The following is a 22,430-nucleotide window of genomic DNA, read 5'->3' on the forward strand; positions in this document are numbered from 1 at the left end:
AGATGACTGAAACTGCCCTGTAGGGTCAGTTTTGTGTTCCAGTGACATTATTTGAGTGGGTCACAGGCCAAATGGGCTGAACTTGTGTTTCTCAGCTCAAGAAAACACAATCTATAAAACCTCACACTTGAAAAACATTAGTTTCATGGATGGTTTTAAAGCAAAAGTTGCTTTCCCCCTTACCAGTAGATATGCCAGGGGTTCCTTTAAGTATCAGGATGTCCTTGAATTTTTTTAAAATATGACTGGATTTAAAATTATGTGTAGTTTTTCCAAAGCCTGTCTATTTTGTAAAAGTACGTATAGCCATACTCAGTGAAATGAGTTGTGAGCTGGGTGGAAGATTAGATTTCACCAGTGGGAGTGAGGAAGGCTCCCTGCCAGACCTAACTCGTCGTTGCCCATGTTTGGATGAGTCGCTCAGCCCTCAAATGACTCAACCCGGCCACAAACACCAGTCGTTGGAAGTGGACTCGGCTATGAGGCAGGACCAGCAAAACAGGTTCAGACGGTGCAGTGGTTCATGGAGTAGTTACGCTAAGTGTAGCCTCCTTGGGGTTCCAGGGAAGGAAAGTAAACAAGTCCTTTTAGATATCCCCCGAGAAAATCATCTTTCTCCTCTTGCGAAGTTACTTTCCTTTGACTAAGTTTCCATTTGCCCAGGTCTCTTGGTTTGTAAATATTGATTTTTGTATATTTAGGCAGTTAATCTGATAAGGTTGGTACTAGTTTTCAAGACCAAGGGGAAATGGAGAAAACGTACCAGATATAAATAACTGCTTCCCTGGGTAAACCTGTGTAAAACTAAGCAGTTTTGAAAGCCCTCCCCATATTAAAATGAAGATAGGAAAATCTCGTGCAAGAGAAAAACTATGAAAGTGGTACATTTCATGTCGGAAGACTATGATGTTGGCTTCTGATTTCCACACCAGGTTTGGAGGTAATGATCAGGTGTTGACCACAGTTAGGTTTGACCGTAAGGGGTCACTGCTCACTAAGTCCTGTGTAATTAGAAACTGGCAAAGGAAGGAAGTGTTGTTAGAACACCCAGGGAAGGTTTATTAAATGACACACAGTTTGTGTATTTGAGTTTTGCTTTTCATCATAAGCTTTGAAAAATTATGGGCTCTAAATATCCAAGAAATGTTCACTGACCATGTAAAGTCATAAGACCACAAAAAGAAATGACCTCAGTTCCTCCAGGTCTCTGCCATCAGGCTTTATCTGTACTCTACTTTTCTTATTTAATTGCGCTGGCAAGAATGGTGGGTAAGGGGTGTAAGACTTCTCTATTGACACATGTGTTTCTTTTGAGTGACCATCAGAGTCATCAGTACTAATGAAGACAAGAATGTCGTGTGTCTGAATTGCGCCTAAGATGATAACCACAGAGCCGGTTCTGTAGGCTCTTCTGAGGAAGTTATTTCTTCTGTCTCTTGTCAGAAAAAAGTGAAAATGTTATGAGCACATAGATCTTTATGTGGCTATTTAAAATCACATTTTACTTGTCCTAACAGAGCACACAGAGGATGAATCATTTAGTGGCCAACTTTGGTTGATTTCACCCACAGGAATGCCAAACATTGTCTCCCTGAGTTGCAAACTTATACTCACATTCCAGATGTCCATTCTTGTGTTACTGTGCACACCTTAAACTGATCTGAGGGATTTATAATTACTAGAGTCGCCATGAAAAAAAAAAAAATGCCAGAAGGAACCTGCGCCACTCACTGTGGGATTGTTCTTGGCATGGGGCCTAAGGCGTGGTACATTTGCACATGGCAATATGAGTTGTCATGTCTTAAGTGGCAGTAATGCTAGGGGATACTTTTCTTCTCTGAGTTTATTATTATCTCCTTGAATGAAACATATCTTGTTTTTGAATCATAACTAAACGAAATGCCCGCACCCATCTCACCCCAACGTATGTAAATTCCATTTCTCCCAAGACTCCCAGCTCGGAAAGAATGCAACCGCCAATATTATGAAAGTGGCTCAGCTGAAATGTTTGCTTTCCTGTGCTCAGTCACTTGAGCAGTCCAAGTGACACATTTGACAAGGCAGAACAAGAAATTTATCCCTTCAATATGGAGCATCTTGCGAGGGAGGCTGAGTTTTGGAGCAAACTAATGGTAAGTTGAAAGAAGTGTTTAAATATCAAGGGCAGCATGCTGGGCATTTTCCTTGTGGCTTTTTATAAAATTAAGATGGAAGGGGAATTTATAATCAAAGGATTGTAGTCTTGCTCATTATTTTAAAGTGAAACATGCCTTGTACATACCAAATGGTGTTAGTGATAAATGACTTTGGATGAATTGTTTGGGTGTAAATTTTTCTAATTTTTTCGATGAACAATACTGAGCAGCTTGTGGGCACGCAGGACACAACCTTATTGAAGCAATTACAGCTTGCTGACAGAAAGGAATTGTAAAGTCAAGCTAGGTTTTTAAACACAAATGAAGTGTTTCATAGTACTCTGTTGGATTGTTACTTTTGGTCTTCTTTAAATGCATCTCTTTTAAGATTTTATATATACACATGTATGAATATATATTTGTGTGTGTGTGTATATATATATATATATATATATGCATGTTATGATTACAAGAACATGACAAAGAAGCATACTCATGTCTGTCTAGAACTAACTTTCATGATTTTTGAACTGCACATACTCAGACCTGCTGTTTCCCGGTATGTCGCTGAAAGTAGCTGAGTCCAGATGACCTGGTCAAGTCCTAAAAGCCTCATCGGATGGCAGATTCCCAGGCCTTGGGGATCCTGCTAATCATCTCATTTCATAGTTGAATAAACTCAAGTTCTTCTACTTGAATAACCCGTAGTTGGGCTACAAGACCACAGATTTCAAGCCCCTAGTCCGGTGTTTCTGGTTAGCATACCTCACTGTCCCATAGTACAAGTTTTCATCTTGTTTTCTCCTTTCTAATATGAATTTAAATTTCATTGGAAATAGAAGACTCTGTTGCAATCATAGGTGCTTTTTAGATTGGCTGGTATAACAAATTCTCTTTTGGTGGCAACACTGTGACCCCCATCTTTTCCCTGGCAGCATGATCTATATCACCGTCTTTTATGACATGAAGTTGACTCCAAGAGCAAATCAAAACATTAGTTCCTAAAGTAAATCACTTCTGTTCATTAAAGAATGTTCACCATCCCTGATGTCTTAGGTTTTAATGCTGTATCTAAGCTGGCAAGCCATGTTGTATACTGTTGGAGAAAGGAAGATAAATACTGTGCTGCTCCCAGGCATAACTAAAAAGGCATAATTTTCAGATCAATATTCAAGCTTTTGATACTTCTACCTTTGTTTATTCAAGTCATTCACTCATGGACTTAGCAAGTATATCAACAAGTTGTATTCTAGAAACTCAACCATTTCTATGCTCCCGTAATATTTAGATTTTTAAAATTTCTTTATTTGTATTGGGAGCTTATTTTGACAAGCTATATACAGAAAAATAAAAAGAGTTCTTCCTGCTGCATGCTGTCCGGGCAGGAAGGAATGTCTCTGTTCCAAGGGGCTGGGGGCTGATGCAGCAATAGGTTCTGATTGGCTCCAAGGTCTTAAGACAACTCGTGGAGGCCAGGCAGTGGCTGGAGCTCAGGAAATACACTAACGGATGAGATGTAGGCGTTGGTACTCTCCACTTAGACCCCCCCCAACCCCCTGCCCCAGGAGGTTTCCAGATAAGATACAGTCAGTCACATGAGAGAAGGTCAGAATCATAAAGTAAACACCTATCATGTGAATTCAAGCTCCTTGTTGTTCTGTTAACCCTTGATTCCGCAAGCTGCCATCTTGAAAACTCTCTCCTCTTTGGAAACTCTCTTTGGCCCTTGGTTCTATCTCTGCCACTGCGTGTTGTCACCGGTTCCTTTGGCAGGTAGGTGGCCTCTTACTGGCAGCTCAGAGGCCGCAGAGACTACCTTAGGGAGTTGGCGGCCTCTCAGCAGTCTCTCCTCAGCTCCTTCCAAGCTGTGCAATAGCTAGAATACCTGCCAACTCAAATCCCAGGGACAGGCCTGGCCCAGGGCAGGAGGGACTGACATTCATTATGATCCAGTGGCTGCTCAGGAGCCTGCGTGAATCAACAGAAATGGAGTGTGGAGAGCCTGGTATATTTTCACAGTGTCTTTCTGTCATAATTGATGCACCCAACCTCTCTTGTGGTCAGCAGGTTGTTATATACTGCATAGATCATGAGACAAAGCTTTAATGATGGGCTTGGCACCCTCTGGTTAGTGAGCAGGGCAAGAGGGAGAGACATAAGCCTCTGCCATCAGAAGCTGCAATTTCATACACAATGTTGGACACTCTCTGTCAGCCTCTTCTGCCTGGAGGACCAGAGGAGTTCCTCGATCGATAATTCCCTAGTTGTTATTTGTCCTTAGTGTACTTGAGTTTTTGCATGCCTTCACTCTTGCAGACTGCTTGTGTCGCTTAGAAATTCACTTCCATGCTGGACATAAGTGGATAATGTTTCTCTCAAGGAGGATAATAGTGGCCCCTGGAAGTTCAAGTTCAGGAGCTTGCCTCCAAGTGCAGCTTCAAATCTTCAAGGCTATGTGCTGTTCAAGGACAGTTGATAGATCAGGTCCCTATCCTGCGCACAACCTAGCATAATGGTTATGCTGGCCAACTTCAACAAGGATGGATTAAATTGAGGATGCTGTCAGCAATGGGCGCAGCGTACGTGCACACTTATTTGGGGGAAGTGGACGGTGGTAACTGGCTATGTAGTCCTGTGCGGTTATCACCATTCAGGAGATCCAAGCCATTTTTCTTTTTTCAAGCCTAAAATCCCCACTTGCCCCCATCCCCTTTCTCCAATGACCTCATCTGAACAAAGCATCAGGGAGGTGCTCCTTGAGTCTGGCCTCTGTACTAAGTCCACTGTTTTTACAGAGAATGCAGAGGAAGAAGACATGCTCTTGACTCATGAAGGTCAAAATAGAATTCAGGGACAAGATATACATCCATGAAACAATTAGAGGGCAAAATAACATATAATTGAGAGGCAGAGTGTATGGTTCAGTTGTTAAATTGTATAGCGATTCTGAAGTCAGGGAAGTCAAAGAAGGCTTTGGGAAGAAAATGGATCGAGAAGGATGGACAGGATTTGGAAAGGAGACAGATGAACTTCTATATGGAGGGGATGATGTTGAGTAAATGCTGGGAGGCAGAAATACCCCTGGTCGTGGGATAGTACTGAGCGAAGAGGAAATGCGAGTGAGCAGATCCTAGGGAGAGAGAAAGTTGAGCAGACCCTGGAAAGCCTTGAAGGCAAAGCAAAGGCGTTTAGATCTGGTAGGAAATGCGAGCCATGGAAGGTGTCGGAACAGTAGCATGCGATGATAAAATCAGGGTTTAAGGGAAATTTGTCTGGCAGGGTAGATTGGATTCTGGAGGCCAGATAGAAAGCTATTCTTAGGACCCAAATGTGAGATGACAATGGTCCCAGACCACAGAGGTACAAATGGAATAGGGAGAAAGAAGTATAGTTGTAAGAGAAAATATGAAATACTAGTTAATGAATAGGATCCTGTAGAGTGCAAACTGTAAAGGTAGCAAATTATGGATATCTTCTCTGGGTAACAGTCTACCTTGGCTCAAGATGAAAACAACTTCTTATTCTTCTCTTTAGATCTGCTCCTGAGGTCAGGAAACCTTTTTCATACTTCCCCTTCTGTTCCTTGTGTTAACCAAACACTTTCTAGAAAATTCTCCAGACACCAGTGCCCATTCTGAGAGTTCGGGCCAAAATTTCTCTTCTGGGCAATTCTCCTGCCACTTGGAACATTTTGCTCCCTCAGAGCTCCTCCTCTCTCACAGCTGGATTCATGAGATGGTGGATAAATTTCTCAAGTTCTCCTTCTTAGCTACTGTTGCTGAACATGGAACTTTTTGCTTCTTTCTCCCTCACTGTCTTAGTTTTATTTCTAGTTGGTTTGCTCCTCACATCCCGCCCCGCCTAGCTTCATTCACATCCGTTTGCCCGCTGACATCTGGCCACCCAGCAGCACACTTCAGCTTTAGATGATCAACTTTGCCCTGCATAGACGTAGTTTTATTTGTCTTAAAGTCTCTCCTATCTACGGGAAAAGGAGGCACACGGCTCACCTGATAGTTTGAAAGGAGAAACAAGTTATCACAACCAGTACACAAGTGAAGAAAATCAAAGGACTGTGGTTAGACTGACTAAAAGGGTTTCAAGGGAAATTTTGAATCATAGAAGTGAAAACTTTAAGGGACCATAGACATCTTGTATTTGACCTACATAATATTTTTTAAATAATTTTTTCTTTTCATCTTTGAGCCAACATTTAAAATTCATTAGGCTTGACATAACAATCTAGAAACATATTTCCTTGAAAAGGAATCAAAAGACGTGGCAATAATCTGCTGGAGCTGTGTGTGGCTACCTCCTGTAGATGCGGCATGCGTTCTCTTCTTCATCTGCGTTTTCAAATACTTACCAGGACCTGTGGACATTTGAGTTTCGACCTCTGATCTAACCAATCTCTAATTCTACGGAAAGAGAAGCTGAGACACACAGAGGTTAAACAACTTTTCCAGTGTTACCCAAGAGACTTGTAGCAGCACAGGGACCAGAACTGAGCTTTGCAATGACTCTGTGACTTTCTCTCCCCTCCCTTTTGGGATTGTTGCTGTTTCTGAACACAGGACCAGAAAGGTCGGCAAGTTGGAGGAAGGCAAAGGCCTGTAGGTGGGAATATGCCCATCAGTCCAAAGGGATGTTGAACAGATGTTCCTGAGAGCAGGAATCTGGGGAAATCCAGAACAATAGTATTTCTCAACTGTGATTTGACGTAATTTTATTTTACTATATTGTACTTGCTGCTTATAATTCCAAGAAGGAGCATGCTTCATAATTAGCTTTTTCCCCTTTATTACAATTTTTTTTGCTTTAAAAAAATTCTACTTGAAAATATGGCAGTTGTGATTTAACATTGTAAGCGTTTGCATGGAAAATGTCTCAAACTTCTAAATGGAACTTACAGATAAAAAATATTTGCGTGTGTTTTTTCCTGTCCACTTTCCTCTCCTAAGTTCATTTCATTTCCTGAGACCTCTGGCCTGCCCTGTTGGTTTAGTTAGAGTCTCTGTCTTCAATATGTTAAAATGACATTGGCACTTGGCTAGAAGCTGGGGCAGGCGCTGCCTCCCGCGGCCTCAGCCGCGCTGTGATCTCGGCAGGCGCCCAGGGCGGGCGGGAGGGGGCCCAATCATCCTGCTTATCATTATTAATGTGGCTTCAGCGACCTCTGCTGCATTTCTGTCCAGTGTGATCCTGGCTGCAATTCAGAAAACACCTGCTGAAATCCTTGTGAGAAGTCCATGCGCATGCCAAGGCCAGGTGATTGGTGTCGCTCTTGAACAACATGAAGGTCAACCTCTTGGCTCTCCCCTGCAGTAGCTATTTTAATGAAAGGCAGAACTCTTTACTGAGTGAAAGTTCAAGCAGACCGTCACAGGCTGGCATTTCTACGTTTTGCATAGTAACACTCAATTTACTGAATTTAGCCTTTTCACTAAAGTGGAAGAAAGATGGAGATTTTGCTGGGCATCTAGAAATGGAGGACGGATATGAAAGATTCTTTTCGTTCTTTGAAATATAGGAAAGCTTGAAATTAATGTTTGGTCTCTCCTTTCGCTACATTACCCTCATCCTCCTCCAAGGAATTAGACCTCTGTGATTGCTTCCTTTTCCTTTGGGAGACGTTTCTTTCTCCTCCCCAAACGCTTGGAGTTTTTGGCTGATGTAACAAGATCACCTCCTTGCTGGTGAGGATGTTTCAGCCCCACCATTTGTGCTATTGTTTTCAATATAAGTTCTACTTTTCCATCTGCCATATGAATATATGAGTTGTAAATGAGACACAAAAGCTCTGTAAAGGTATTTGACCCCAAGTCCACAGAAGTCATCATCCATAAAAAGTTCATTTGACCTTAGACCACAGTGATAAAATGCGATGTAATTGGTATAATAAATTGATCAATAATTACAATGATGATAACTGACATAATGTACATATTTAGTAAGTAAATACGTAGGAACGGTGCTATGTTTTACATGAGTGTTATCTAATTTAATCTTTATAATTGCCCCTATATTCCTCTAAAATGAGTGAGATAGTCTTAGTTTTAGGCACACCGTTTAAGAGGGACATGGGCAAACAGAAGCATGTTGCAAAGTAGGTGTGGGACCAACTGGAGAGAGCAGAGATTCTCAAATTTGAGCCTCTGGCAGAATCTCCTGGACGGCTGGCTAAAACAGAGATTGCTGGGCCCACCACTGTGCACCTCCCCCTAGAGTTTCTGATTCGGTGATCTAAAGTGAGACCCAATAATCTGCATTTGTAACAAGTTGCCAGGTGATGCCAACGCTGCTGGCCCAGAGAGCGTACCTCTAGAGCTGCTGGCCTAGAGCTCAAAACTGTATCCCATGTGGAACAGCTGAAGTAGCCCGGAATGCTTACCCTAGAGAAGAGACTGCTCTGGGGTGCACGAAGGCCTCCTGCAGCCTATTAAAGGGCTGAAGTGTGTAAGTGATACCAGAGCTTTGAACCAGAGACAATGGATGTGACATCGGCCATGGTTGTGGACTGAAACAAACATCGGCTGAGAGTAAGGGAGAACAGATGGAGTGGGCTGCCTGTGGGGGCAGCAGATCAAGGAACCTGGGAGGTGCCCAAGCTGAGGAGAGTGAAGGGCTGCAAGGATTACAGACTGGAGGCCCGGAGGCGAAGCACAGCTGGGTCTGCTGCGAGTGCACAGGACTGTCAGGTGTTTGATTTTAAATGCAACTGGCGGCACATATCCTGCAGTTCACCTAGTCCCTACTTTCTTAGTCCCATTGATTCTTCCATTTACGCTCACCGGCCTGGTGGCAGATGGTCATGGAGCTGAAGGCCTGTGATTCTCCAGGGTTACCAAGCACCAGGTGAATGCTGGATTAGATATTTTTTAATAATGTGTCATCCAAACTCTAAAGAATGAGAGAAGGCTCACTAGGTAAATCAACCCCAGTTTGTTGACTTGTAGGAATTGTACACTGGAAGAGAGGACCCACTGAAAACTGTGCTAGCACGGAAGCTGGTTCTAGCATTGCCGGTCAGTGCAGTGTTTCCTAGTGTGGCTCGCTGAGTCAGGCACTCCTCTCAGTCACCCCACCCTCCCTCCAGGTTTTCTCCCTCCAGTGGCTTCCTCTGGTTCCACATTACTGGAGATGACCCACACTGGCCATGGGACCTAAATGGCAAAGCCACGCAAAAACTGTGGCTGAACTCACTCTTTCTATCCCTTACTGCAAATGTCGCCCCAAGTCTGCCCTCCCTGAGTGCAGGGGGCTGTTCCACCCTTCTGGGAGACAGGTGGGCCTTCGGGGAGCCTGAAAAGACAGTGAGAAGTCTTCGAAGGCGATGACCAAGCCTTGGCAGGAAAAGAGATAAGGGAGAGAAGTTTGGGGTTGATTTCAAAACAACCAGTACCCAAAGTGGCGGATTTTCAAGAGGAAAAGCTTATGTAAGAAGTTCTAGAAAGGAAGGATAAAGAAAAACAGAAATGACAGAGAGACGTAACAAGACCAGATCATGAAATGGAAGACCTGGATAAATTGTTTGGAGAGCTATATTGTCAGTGATAGACGCTTTGTCCTTGAGACATTTAAAGCGAAATCAGAGAAAGAGCTAGAAGAGTGCTTCAGAAGAACATTCGCTGACAAGTCTAAATGGCCTGATGAAGTCTTTCCCACCTTTGCCTCCTGGATTTGTTTGCTGGGTATCTGGCATCGCAATCCCCAGGCAAGCACACGGCTTTCTCAGTTATGAGAGTTCTGGGTTGCCATCCAGATGGCAAAGCCAGGAAGAGCGTATCGCCTCTTCCCTGGATCATCTTTCCATTCTTTCTTTTCTTCTCTCTTTCGTTCCTTTCTTCCCTCCTTCTCTCCCTCCCTTCCTTCTACCCTTCCTTCTTGTCTCCCTACAAATAAGGAAAGAAAAATGTAGGGGGACCTCTGGAGCTGGTTCTAATAATAACCTTGGCAGGTAATTTTTGCACATGCACAGGGAGTCATTTTCTTATAACTGAGATCCGGGTCTGTATTGCTCCCAAGAGAAAAAACACTTCTATTGACGTGTTTGTGTTTTGGAACGATAATATTTGTCCATATGAAAGTATGTGTGATTCCTTTCTGCCACACCATATGGCTTATTACTATTCATAATCCAAACAGTAGCAGCTGCTGCCGAATGCGAGAATGAGATTCCTTGAAGTAAAAATGGACAAACTATTGGATGCCACGTGTAGTTTCCACAGCATCACTAGTTATTCACCGGAAACTTACACATGGGCCCCTTTCATGAATCCACTAAGTTCTTTATTAATATCTCAGACGCTCATTTTTCTACCCCTCTCATCTAACCCTACTTCCACTCAACCTGTGCCCCCACGGAGCTGTTCTTCCTTGGGAACGTGGACTCCTATTATCCAAAACTATTGGCAGCTAAAGCTCTCAGTTTGGTTTTGTTGACTGATGACAGCTGCCAGAAAAAATTGCTGTGAGTTTTCACCCTGGTTCTCCATGTGGCTTCCTGCGTTGCTGAACCGCATTATATATTTGTGGTTAATCAGACACATGGAGGCACTGGAGCATTAATGATGCCCCCTGAGGCCCACTTGGCCCAGCTCTGAGGTAACGGAAAACGCAGGGCAGCACTTTCTACAGACCATTTGAATGCGGTTCGCAGAAACCCTTGAGGTTTAAGAAGGAAGTGATTTGTGGAATAGGTGCTGGATGCTGCTGTAGAAACCACCACAATCAACAGTACAAAATAGCCCAATTTCACAAAGGAGGAATATCCTCAAGATATTTATATCATCACATGGTCATTCTGAGTCCTCCCCAAAGCTGGAGGTTTTAGAAAATCAAAAGACCCTTTATGCTGATTCTACACATCATGGTGGTAAATATTCATTTAGCCAAAAAAAAAAAGGCCTGACCAAATATCCCAAAACTTGAGCCTAAAATGAAAGTATATAGATAATTGCTTCCATTTTCCAATTCAATCGGTTTAGTCTTAATAATACCTTGCATTTGCGTGATGTGTCATGGTTTTCAGGGTGTTTTCATATATATTAGCTGTAATTGAGAGCTTTTTCCAAGAAGAGTGTCAGGTGACCTGAACTGACGGACATTCATGAGACTGAGATGTTGTCTCTGCCCAGTACACTTTGTCCCGCTCTCCTCACAATGGGTATCGCTAATTTCCAACTTGTATCAGTCGTCTTCCTGCAGCCATTTGTCATTTTCGGGTGTCTTTTGGTCAGTTCTCTAAGTACCTGCTGCTTTTATCACAAGTTATAATAGGGTGATTTATCAATGTCATTCTCCTCCCTCGGCGACAAGAGAGCAACTACAAGATATCACAGCATCGGTCTGCATACCTGGCCTTTAACCACAGTTCTCCGACTTGAAATGACATTTACACCTCTGTCATCCCACAGCTTGTCGAGAGGTCTTGGAGTAGTCCTGACTTTGCCAGCCTTTGCCTTCAGGATACACTAGGTAATTGTTTCAAAAACTTTTGTGTTGGGGCCAGCTCCATGCCGAGTGGTTAAGTTCGCGCGTTCCGCTGTGGCAGCCCAGGGTTCGGATCCTGGGTGCGGACATGGCACCGCTCATCAGGCCACGTTGAGGTGGTGTCCCACATCCCACAACTAGAAGGACCTGCAGCTAAGATATACAGCTATGTACCGGGGGGCGGGGGGGGGGGGGGGGGGGTTGGGAAATAAAGCAGAAAAAGGAAAAAAAAAAATACTCTTAAAAAAAAAAAAAAAAAACTTCTGTGTTCCAAAAGGAATATCTGACAACATTCCCAAGTCACTTTTTCTCTGCAGGGGCCGCGTAGGTGTGTGTGTGTGTGTACGTCTGCTTCTCATTTCTGTGTTTCTTAGCATCATAATCAGCCTGACTCAGGCCAAACAGGTGATTGCCCCTGTAGGTCTATAATATGGTTTCAGGGCTAAATAGTCCAGATAGGTCTTCTTAATAGACGATGCCTGAAATCCCTCTGTTTGTCCATGCTAACCTTTCCCCAGTCCCTGGAGAAACTTCGCCCAGAAGGCTCAGCCCTGCCCGCTCCTGGAACCCGTCCTGACCCACAGGTAGTTGGCACTTGGACAGAGATTGGTCCTGCTGTCTGGTGGGCCCGGGCTGAGCCCGGGGTCATGTAGCTCACGCCATGCCAGGCTAGTGGCTGTGCGTGGGATGCCACCATTTCTTTCTGGTTTATACATCTGCCCTTCTGCTGAAATCCAGCTACCCCAGCCCTGCCCACTGGTTGTGCTGCTGAGCACGCTCTACCCTCTGTGTCCCGTTGCCTCAGGGTACCTTCCAAGTGAGCCTGGAAACAGGGCTGTGTCATGATTTTCCTCGGCCCTAGGCACTTTCACCTTCATAGACCCCTTTCTCCATAAAAAAGTATATTATAACTATGTTGATATAAAGACAAATATATTAACACTATATAATAAAACATTTCTTTGACTTGAAAGTGCATTTTTTTTCTTCTGACTTTGATTTCTTTAAGAGAGATTAATACATTTACTGGATTCCTGAAAGTATTGAGGCCCCAGGCACCGTGCCTAGTGTCCCGGATGGATAAGGTGAGCACTACCTAGAAACGGACCTTTGTGGCAGACCCTTTGGCCTTAGATCAGTTTCCAAGTTTCTTTTGTAAACCACATTTGGAAATTTTATCATGTTGCTCTTCTTCAGTACTAGTTTTCATCTAATATTCTTCTTTAAATGTCGTCCTTTTGAAATTGTAATAAATGTATTTTTACAAGAAAGTTTATGTCCCTAGCATAAAGCCAGTGTAACTTGTTCTTAGGCACTGCATGTTGGTGTCCCCCCAAAATTCATGTGTTAGAACCCTCATCCTCAGTGTGATGGTATTCGGGGGTGGGGCCTTTGGGAGGTAATGAGGTCATGAAGGTGGAGCCCTCAAGATGGGATTCATGCCCTTAGAGGGAAAGACAGGAGAGAGCTTGCTTCTCTCTCTGCTCTCCAGCATGTGAGGCCACAACGAGAAGACGGCCATCTGAAAACTAGGACCAAGAACCGAATCTGCCAGCACCCTGATCTTGGACTCCCCAGCCTCTAGAACTGTGAAAAATGAATGTTTATTGTTTAAGCCACCTAGTCTATGGGAATTTGGTACAGCAGCCCAAGCAACTAAGATACTTACCCTAAATAGAAAATGCACATTAATACAAATTAACATAAACACATTATGCAACTTTTTTAAATTTAAGTATGTTCGTGTTCTAGCTAATTCCAGTGTTCTGAGTTCCTCAGCATCTCTTATATTCTACTAGTCCTTATGGATTTAATGACTGAATCGATGCCTAGCTGCCCACCCTATTCAGAGTTTTCAATTTATTCACTGTCTACCCACCAGCACCCAGCCACTGTCCAAGTTCTTGCTCCAAAACAAATGAACTCACCAGACCTCCCCAACTCAATTTAAGCATCGACAGAGCATCCCCATCCATATGACTGGGTGTTGCTGGGAAACATCATTGGCCATCACAATCCTGACTTACCATTTCCTTCTAGAACAGCGCTGTCCAATAGAACTTTCTGTGATGATGGAAATGTCCTATATCTACACTTGCCAATACGGTACCCACTAGACAGTAGACTGTGACTACTGAGCATTTAAAAAGTGGCTAGTGTGACTGAGGAACAAAATTGTTACTTTCATTTTATTTAATTTAAACGTAAACTCTTTAGCTACATAGGGCTAGAGGCTACCATATTGCACAGGGCAGCAAGAGTGTGTGATTTGACTGTGACCGTCCTTCTTGGGTTCCAAATCTCTGTCCCAGAACCGATCAGTTCTAGAATTCTTTCCCTTTCCATGAGGCCTATCAGGCCACCCAGCCAAGTTCATCAGTGAAATGGATGCTACTTTAGCTGCTATTAGATATTTACACCTTGGTATAAAAGAAGGCTCTGAGAGGAGGCATGACAGAAGCAAGCAGGAATAGAATATGAGAATCCTGTGTGCTACTGGGAGTCTTATGGACGGTGGGGGTGAGAGGGAACAGAAGGGAGAGATCAAAGTAACAAAAATTAATTTGCTCCTGCTTTTCAGTTATGCAAAGCTAACAATACCCGAATTTTAGACTGTATTAATATCACTTTGTTATGGTGACCCTCTCTGGAACTCATGGAATGGGAGGGTAAAATCGAGTATCTAGGCCAGTCATGGAATTCCACTTCTCTCATCACTTACTGATTTTGGAAGAGATGCATGACCTAATGCTGGCCGCTGAAGGACTTCTGGAAAAACTTTCCTACCAACAAAAAGAGATGCATAGAAGATGACCTTTCTTCCTCTGCTGGGATTGGTGGGTCTGTAACCGAGGTCGGACACTGTAGCGGCCATTTTTCACTCATGAAGTGCAAAGATGACCTGCTGATGCTGGAGGAGAAGAGTGGGCAGGGTTCTTACTAGCATGGTAGAACAGGCAGATTAACTAACCCTGAAACAATTTGGACTTCTGCTTTGTGAAATAATAAACCTCCCAGTAGGTTAGGCCATTTTGAGTTGGGTCTCCTTTTATTAGCAGCTGAAATCATCATTTCTGATATAATGATAACATATGTGGAGTTCTTATTGCCTCTAATTTGACTTAAAACTTCTTTCTGCCAGAAAATGACAGGCTATAGTCTTAGCTTTCTCCTGCTTCATGGATTGGAGAACCTGTCCTTTCTGGCAGTTTATTATTTTACTTATGGGACGCCTCTCTGTATAAATCACTACCAAACTTTGCCTATTTCTTCATCTTTGACATGAGAATAAAGGACTGTAAACTGCTCTCTTCCACTCTCTTCCTTGTGTTCCATCAATGAGTGAACACAGTTAATAATAAAAAGAAATCCTAAATAGCAACTAATGAATAGTAGTAATAAGATGTGGCCTTTTGCTGTAATGATTTTGATTACAAATGTAAAATATAGTTTTATTTATATCTTTGAGAATGAGCCTTTTTTCTGCTGCACATGGAGTATTGAACACATATTTAATGGGCGTAATCCTATTTCCCTTGTGGAGAAGGTGTAAATAATAGAGCTTTCGCCCCAAAGCAGAAACTCTTTAGGGAGTCTGTCTTCACTAATGTGTATATTGATATGCATGCATATTTCCCATTAATACTAATAGAACCTAATGCAATCATATAAATCACCTGAATTTTGATGCAGTGTGAATCTGATGTTGGATGATTTGAGATGAACTCACAGAGTACATTTGTCTGCTACCTTTTCCTTAATATGTCTTCATCTTCTAGCCGATTTTCTCTCCTGTGACTGAAATATTAATCAAAGGCTGTTTCTGCTGGCTGGCATCTTGTACACACCCCTTTTATCAACAGAAGAGATGAAGAAGACTCGTCTTTGTGACTAGGTCCCTCTACCCAGGAATAATTTAAGGTTCTTTTGAATGAAAGAAAAACAGAATGGACAGAAAAGAGAAACTAAGAAAGATTTTCCTTTTTTTGTGGGAAGAAGTGTGTGCGACTGGGCTAAATTAAGTGAGCACATGTTCCTGAATTCTGGAAGGAGTGTCAGATCAGAGTAGGATCTTTTACCCTGGTTGGCAGTGTGCTTTCTGGGAGAAACGCAGTGAAAATGCTTTCCAGCCAGTATGCCTAGCTCTTCCAAAATGAGCTCTTCCAGTCTCATCTAATGTCCACGCCCTTTCCTCTCTGAGCTTTCTCCTCTCTTACTTGGATCCTCATCACAGTGATCACTCATGGAAACTGTCTTTCATTTTTCTCCATTATAGGCAAAAGAGAAAAAGTATTCTCTTAGTAAAAAGAAATACACACACACACACACTCACATGCAGTATTTTTTCCCCCAAAGTTTCTGTCAGACATAGCAAAAATAAGAATCAGACAAAAAGGAAAATGGAGATTGTAAGCAAAAAATCTATATAGTCCTTATTTACTACTGGACCACATAATTTTAGATGATAAAAATTAACACTGAAAATAACTTTGGCAGTATATTACAGTGATGTTACATCCATCCAGAGCTACAGTTTTTCGCAGTTGGCAAAGCCCTGGGTGTTTCCATGGATGTTTCACATGGGCACTGCAAATGCTGTTCATGCCCCTTTTACAGATAAAGGAACTGAGGCTAACTGAAAATGCTTCAAAAACACCATCATTGGGTTTTTTTAGGGGGCGGTTGGGTGAGAAAGATTGTCACTGAGTTAACATCTGTGCCAATCTTCCTCTATTTTGTCTGTGGGATGCCGCCACAGCGTGGTTTGATCAGTGGTATGTAGGTCCGTGCCAGGGATCTGAACCCATGAACCCTGGGCCATCAAAGTGGAGCGTGGGAACTTAATCACTACACCACCGGACTGGCCCCTCATTAACTTTGATATTAGTAAGTTAGGAGTCATTTGGTTTCTTCTCTAGTCCAAGAGAATAAGGGAATAATTAAGTACAGAGCTGCTTGGGTAGGCTTTGAAATCCAAGATGTCTGAATTCCCAAAGCCTGTGTAGAGCCCTGGGTGAAACTTGAAGTCTACAAAACATTTCAGTTTGGTCATTATAATCTGCTGGAACCCAAGGGGATGCTCGGATTAAATTAAGCTTTAATTAACAATCGTTGAGGATTAGTGAAAAAGGCATTGAGCTGTAGCAGATCTTCAAATCTTACTCTAAATTTAGATATCTTTTTAAAACTGCAACGCTTCTAATACTAGTTATTAATATGTATTACTCTGTCTATAAAACTGGAAATTTCATTTTGAAAAGAAAACATTATTATTGAGTGGAAGAGCTTGTGCAGTCTAACTCTGTTATCTACATCAGAGGGAAATACGGCTGTTTGGACCATGAAACTCTGACTCAGGTATCCTCACCTTAAGGGCCTCCCATCAAATTGTGGATATCGGACTTAAGACGAACTAAAGGTGGGCAACCAACCGCAAAAACCATTGCACTCATTCATTGATTTCTTCAATAGTTTATTACATGCCTGCTGTGGGCCAAACCCTGTGCTAGGAATAAATACAAAGAGCAGACATGTTTCTGCCCTTCATGGGTCTCTTGGACCAATAAGGGAAAGCCTATGGAAGGGCATTGATGGAAGGAACTGGATACTTGCTGGGGCATTTGCATAGGTAGTCTCACATACTCTTCATTATAGTCCTAGTCAAGTAGGTAATATTATCCCCGTTTTAGAGCTGAGGCCCAGAGAATTTAAAGCAGCTTACCCAAGGTCACATGGTATGTGAAGGGATCAGAAATCAACCCCCCATTTGTCTGATTGTGCTCTTGCACTCCACCAACATTAAACTTCATGGTCCCCATTGCCATAGAGTATCATGCAGGTGGCCTTCAGCAGCTGCCACCTGCCATTGACTGCCACCGTGTCTCTGGAAGTGTCACCCTTAGCTGTTACGTTGATGTTGGAGCCCACATTCCTTCTCTCGGGACACTCTGGAATGGGGAAGAGAAGCTAGGAGTGCTGTCCCCAAGAGGATTTGCTGCGTCATTCATTCTCAAGCAGCCTGGGAGCAGCTCTCAGGCATACCTGAATGAAACTCAGGAATGTTCCCTCTTGTCTCCAGGGGAAGAGTGTTCTTCTGAGCAGTGAACCAACCAGCGTCACTAGAAGTCACTTTGATAGCTCCTTGAGAATATATTAGACAGGCGGCAGACAGCCCTTGGAATAGCGGAGCTGTGGCAAGAGAGATTGCCTCAGGAATTGGGAGAGTTAAAGACAAAGCCAAGAGGAGAGATGAGTCTTCTTCACTCAGAGTATTAGAACGAGAGGCGAGCCGCTGGGTTAAGCAGAACACTGTTCAAATGAGCGTGAAGGTAAGAGAAATACACCGGGTAGCAGGTTCAGCCACGGGGCCAGCGCAGATGCCAAAAGTGTGTAAATATCGGGGTGAGCCAAGACTGGTGACTCAACAGTGACATGAGAATTAGGACCTTGGGAACTGAAGGAAGGAGGATTCAACGAACAATTGTTGAGCGAAGACAGGTCTACGATTGCTTATTCTTAATCCCAAAATCCAAGTGGTCCAAAAACTGAAAATGTTTGGTGTCAAAAACTTGCCCTGAATTGAGGTAAGACTGTACTCTTGGTTCATCCCTCTTAATGTGGATACTCATAGCTTTGCTGTAGAAACATCTGTATATTTTATTATGGGAGATGCTGGTGGTGTTAAATAGTATAGAGGATAGGAATATATTACATTTCTAAAAATCTAAAGCCTGAATTCCAAAACACATCTGTTCCCAAGGGTTTCAGATAGGTGACTGTGTCATGCACTTACTTCCACATTATCTCACATAATCCTCACTAAAGTCTTAAAAGGAAAGTATTACTTTCCCTATTTTATAGACCGAAAAATAGGATAGGGAAGTACTTATTTGACCAAGGTCACAACCAGTAGAAAGTGACAGATTGAGGATTGAACCCCACACATCTAAACCCAGTCTCTGAGGCCCTGCCTGTGCCACACATTGTGCTGGTGGGGACTGTGGAGCAGGCAGCAGTGGCTCCCGGGGAGGGGACTCAGGGACACTGCCAGCTTCTCCTGGTAAAATCTGCTCCTGACCCCAACACCTTCCGCGGTTGTTTTGGTTTTTCTGAAAAAGAAGCAACTGCTAGGCTGCAGCCTCCTGTGAGCGTGGAGTTCTAGAAAGTGTTGATTAGAGGGAAACAGAGTTCCTGTAAACTCTAACATCTTTCAGCTCTGTTAGAGGACCTCCAGGAGAGCAGTTTTGAATCTCTAAGGGGTCTCAGATCCCTTTGAGAATCTGATGAAAGCCATGAACCCTCTCCACAAGATATTCACATGCAACTCCACAGAGTAAATTCTTCATTCTATTTCAGGGGATCCTATCCATGAACCCCAGATTTAGAATCTCTATTCTCAGCTTTTAGAGGATAAGTGAATTTTCCATGGCAAAATTAACAACAAAGTTCAACCTTGAAGAGTGAAGATCATTTCAGTTAATATAAGTCAACAGTTCAGGCAAGATCTGATTGGCATAGAAGGATGGAATTCTCTGACCAAATGGTGTGTGTGTTAGGGTGTGTCTGTGGAGGTGTGTGTGTGTTAGGGTGTTGGGAGGAAAGACTGGGTGAGGGGATGGTTCCTCTGGTTTCTGAAGAAAATTACCCCTACAGGGCTTATTAAACCTTTACAGTTCTGATGACCACTCCGCTCTTACAGCCAACCAGCTCAGTCCCGACAGCAGAGATGGTGTTAGAGGCCACTTTCAGTTCCAGGATCTCGTAATGATCTTCTGTCTGCATGGGCTTTGAGACTTTGCTTCTCCTAGGCCGATTCCTTTTCATCATCTGTGACAGTAAAACTTGTAAACCGCTGTCCAGGCCCAACTATAAAGAATCTCCAGCCGGCATCCTAACTGTGTAGTTTATTTTCTCCCTTGCTCTTTTGATTTACTAGGGCTCTAAGCCATTATTTTCTAAAAGCTAAATATTTCCTAGTCTTTCATATCTCTGGTTTGATAGTTTTGATACCCTACTCCCAAGAGTATAAAACTGCAAATGATGAATTAGAAGAAGGATGTTCACCATTAGCCAGTGCAGAAAGCAACCCCTTCCTGGAAATTCAGAAACTTGATAATGGCAGATTTTGTTTTTTACATGATTACCTTTATGACACTTCTGTCACTCCACACCAAGTGCGATATATTCAGTCTGGGTTTTCTCTGACGAGAGTGTCCATGGCTCCTGACACTGGGCTGAGCCGTATTTCTGATTTGCGCGTTTGGTAATTGATAGAAACTGATGGGGCATGCATTTTGATGTGGAGGTGAAAAATAGGCATGTTCAGATGAGTAAAATGCTTGTATGCCCCTCATTTCCCACATGTTAATTAATGAGATTAAATGATAAATGCAGTTTAGCAAAACTGGTTAAGTTTTCGGACTCTGAAGTTAATTCAACCTGGGTTTGGATCTTGAATCCATCACTTCTCAGCTAAATGACTGTAGACAAGTGACTTCATCTCTGTGCCTCGTGCTCTGTAGAATGGGATTAAAAATAGTATTACCCCATAGAGTTGGTGGAGGATTAATTGACCTAATGTATGTAAAGCCATTAGCACAGTGTCTAGTTCAATACATTAACTATCATTAATATTATCTCTCAGGAAAATAATGATTTCCCAGCTCTGTTCCTCCATAAGAACGCTCTCCAGCATTATTTGGGCTCAAACACAGCTGAGTCCCAAGATATGCCGAGATGTACATTTGGTACTTCTCCCAGCTCGGAGACATCAGAGAACTAGTGCATGGATGAGGGGAGGAGAGATGAATCTCATATTACCATAATGCTTTGCATGGGAGAGAGATTGCAAGTCTCATTGACAAATAGCTTTTTTGCGTGCCGTATGCCAACCTGATGGGGACTCGATGTGTTTCTGCTGAACTGAGCTGAATGGGCGAAATAAAGAGAATGATTGCATTCGTTCCACCTGCTTGCAGCCTGGCGCCTTGTCCATCTCTGCTCTGGCTCATGTGGTCATCCCTGGTGAACAGACTCAGATCTGTTCCAGACCAAAACATTCTAGGGAGCCAGGCAGGCCTGTCTCAGTCACCCCCAGCCCCCAGGAGCCCTGAGATGCCAGATTCATCTGAGATCAGCATGGGGCCTCCACTGAGCTGTCACCTGGCTCTGCAGAGTTGGACTGAAGACCCTAAGGGGTTCTGCCAGCTCTGGGGCAGGCTCTCTGTGAGAAGGCCTGCTGACCTTGCTTTATTTTTCTGTCAGCATGGAACAGCTTTGAGCCTTAAACCACCTGTCTTATTCCAACCAAAATCCAATAAATGTCTGGAAGGAAAGAACCCCATTTGGCAACTGGTAGAAACTCAGTCAATAACATTTCCTGGTTCTGCCAGAGGGTGCAGATCTTAAGTTTCTTGGAAAATTAATAAAATTTCAAAATGGGTATCACACCAAGGCAGAGACTCTAAAAGGAAAAGTTAATAACTTACTATGTTTAAAGAATGGTAGATATTAGGATATATACAGAGACTTTGCCAGGCTGCCTTTCCTTGTGCTTGGTCCTAAGGAAACTTGTAATAGTTTAAAATATTTAAAAATGAGATTCTCAGTAATAAACAGCCATGTCCAAGGTATTCTAGAAAACAACATTTTAAGGACTATCTTATCACTGCTGATAAATTGTGCTGTACTACCATTGGACCCCAGATGTAAGATCCGAATGTAAAATCAGTTAGAATCAAGTGGCAGACACGCCTGGACTTTTCCAGAGTACTAAAATTTTGTTATGGTGTTTTGAAGGCAGAACTAGCAAAAAAATACATAATTCAAAAAAAAAAAGACCTTTTTCCTGGCAGAAGTATAACCAGCAAGACCCTCTAATGTGTGAGTGTGGACAGTGGTTTTCCAGAATACGGATCTCATGAAGGAATTTTGCAGTCTTACTTTCCCACATCTTACGTTTACCACTTTTTAGCTTTTCTTTTTTTCTACTACTTTTATTTTCTAAAGAAAAGTGCCCAGATTTCTTGTTTACTTGTCCTTCTGGACCTTCTCATGCTTGTGCAAATTCAGTTTTTAACATTTATTCATTTTAGAAACTTTTTATTATTATAAGACTTGTGGCCAGCGGAAAAGAAAACACGAAGTATATTGAGTTACTTACAGTGGCAATTGATATTGTTACTGTAATACCAAGAACAAAAACAGGAAACAATGGGCTAGAGTCAGCACACGTGGCACACAACTCATGTGCCTCCAGGAAGCCCGTTGGCATCCCAGGGACATTTATGGGAGATGATGGCTCGGGTCCACCCAGCTCTGCCGGGTCTGGGCAGCGCCCAGCACATGCAGAGAAAGAGGTCAGGTGCCAGCCCTGGAGGCCAGCCTCTCTCATCAGCATATGTCCTCCTTGACCTCATCTGACCTCTCTGATTTCCCTCATCTCTATCATGAAGATGTCATCGCATCTCCCAGAGCACAGTAAGGGAGTTCCCTGAAATCTTGTGCTATAAAGTGCTTACCCCTCATGCCTGCAACAGAGTATGCACTGCTTATTATGTACCACTCAGCCCAGTTAGCACCAAACAGCGACCCAGAGAGACTCGAGCCAGACTGCTCTGCCACTCACTGGCTGAGCCACCTGGGGCAATTTACTTAGCCTCTCTGTGCCACAACTTCCTTGTCCATAGCCCAGTGATACTATTAATAGCAACCTACCCCACTGGACTGTTGTAAGGATTTTAAAAATAATACCACTATTTGGCATGTACCTAGTGCCGACTACGTGTCAGTCATTGAACCAAT

The 22,430-nt window shown here is 43.0% G+C and overlaps 1 protein-coding gene across 2 annotated transcripts in view; it reads left to right on the top strand.

The window, feature by feature from the left end:
• The first annotated feature begins 2,027 nt into the window (after positions 1–2,027).
• SASH1 (SAM and SH3 domain containing 1) overlaps positions 2,028–22,430 on the top strand; it is a 300,314-nt gene continuing 279,911 nt past the window's right edge. Inside the window, exon 1 of one of the 2 annotated variants that reach the window (XM_070506937.1) lies at positions 2,028–2,132. In XM_070506937.1, the coding sequence (XP_070363038.1) occupies positions 2,088–2,132 (45 nt within the window). In that variant the 5' untranslated portion in view covers positions 2,028–2,087. Of the gene's footprint in view, positions 2,133–17,813; positions 17,957–22,430 lie in introns of those variants that run through there. The other variant, XM_070506946.1, reaches the window with a different exon arrangement.

This window comes from Equus asinus, chromosome 1 (genome assembly GCF_041296235.1).
Source record: "Equus asinus isolate D_3611 breed Donkey chromosome 1, EquAss-T2T_v2, whole genome shotgun sequence".
NCBI lineage: Eukaryota > Metazoa > Chordata > Mammalia > Perissodactyla > Equidae > Equus > Equus asinus.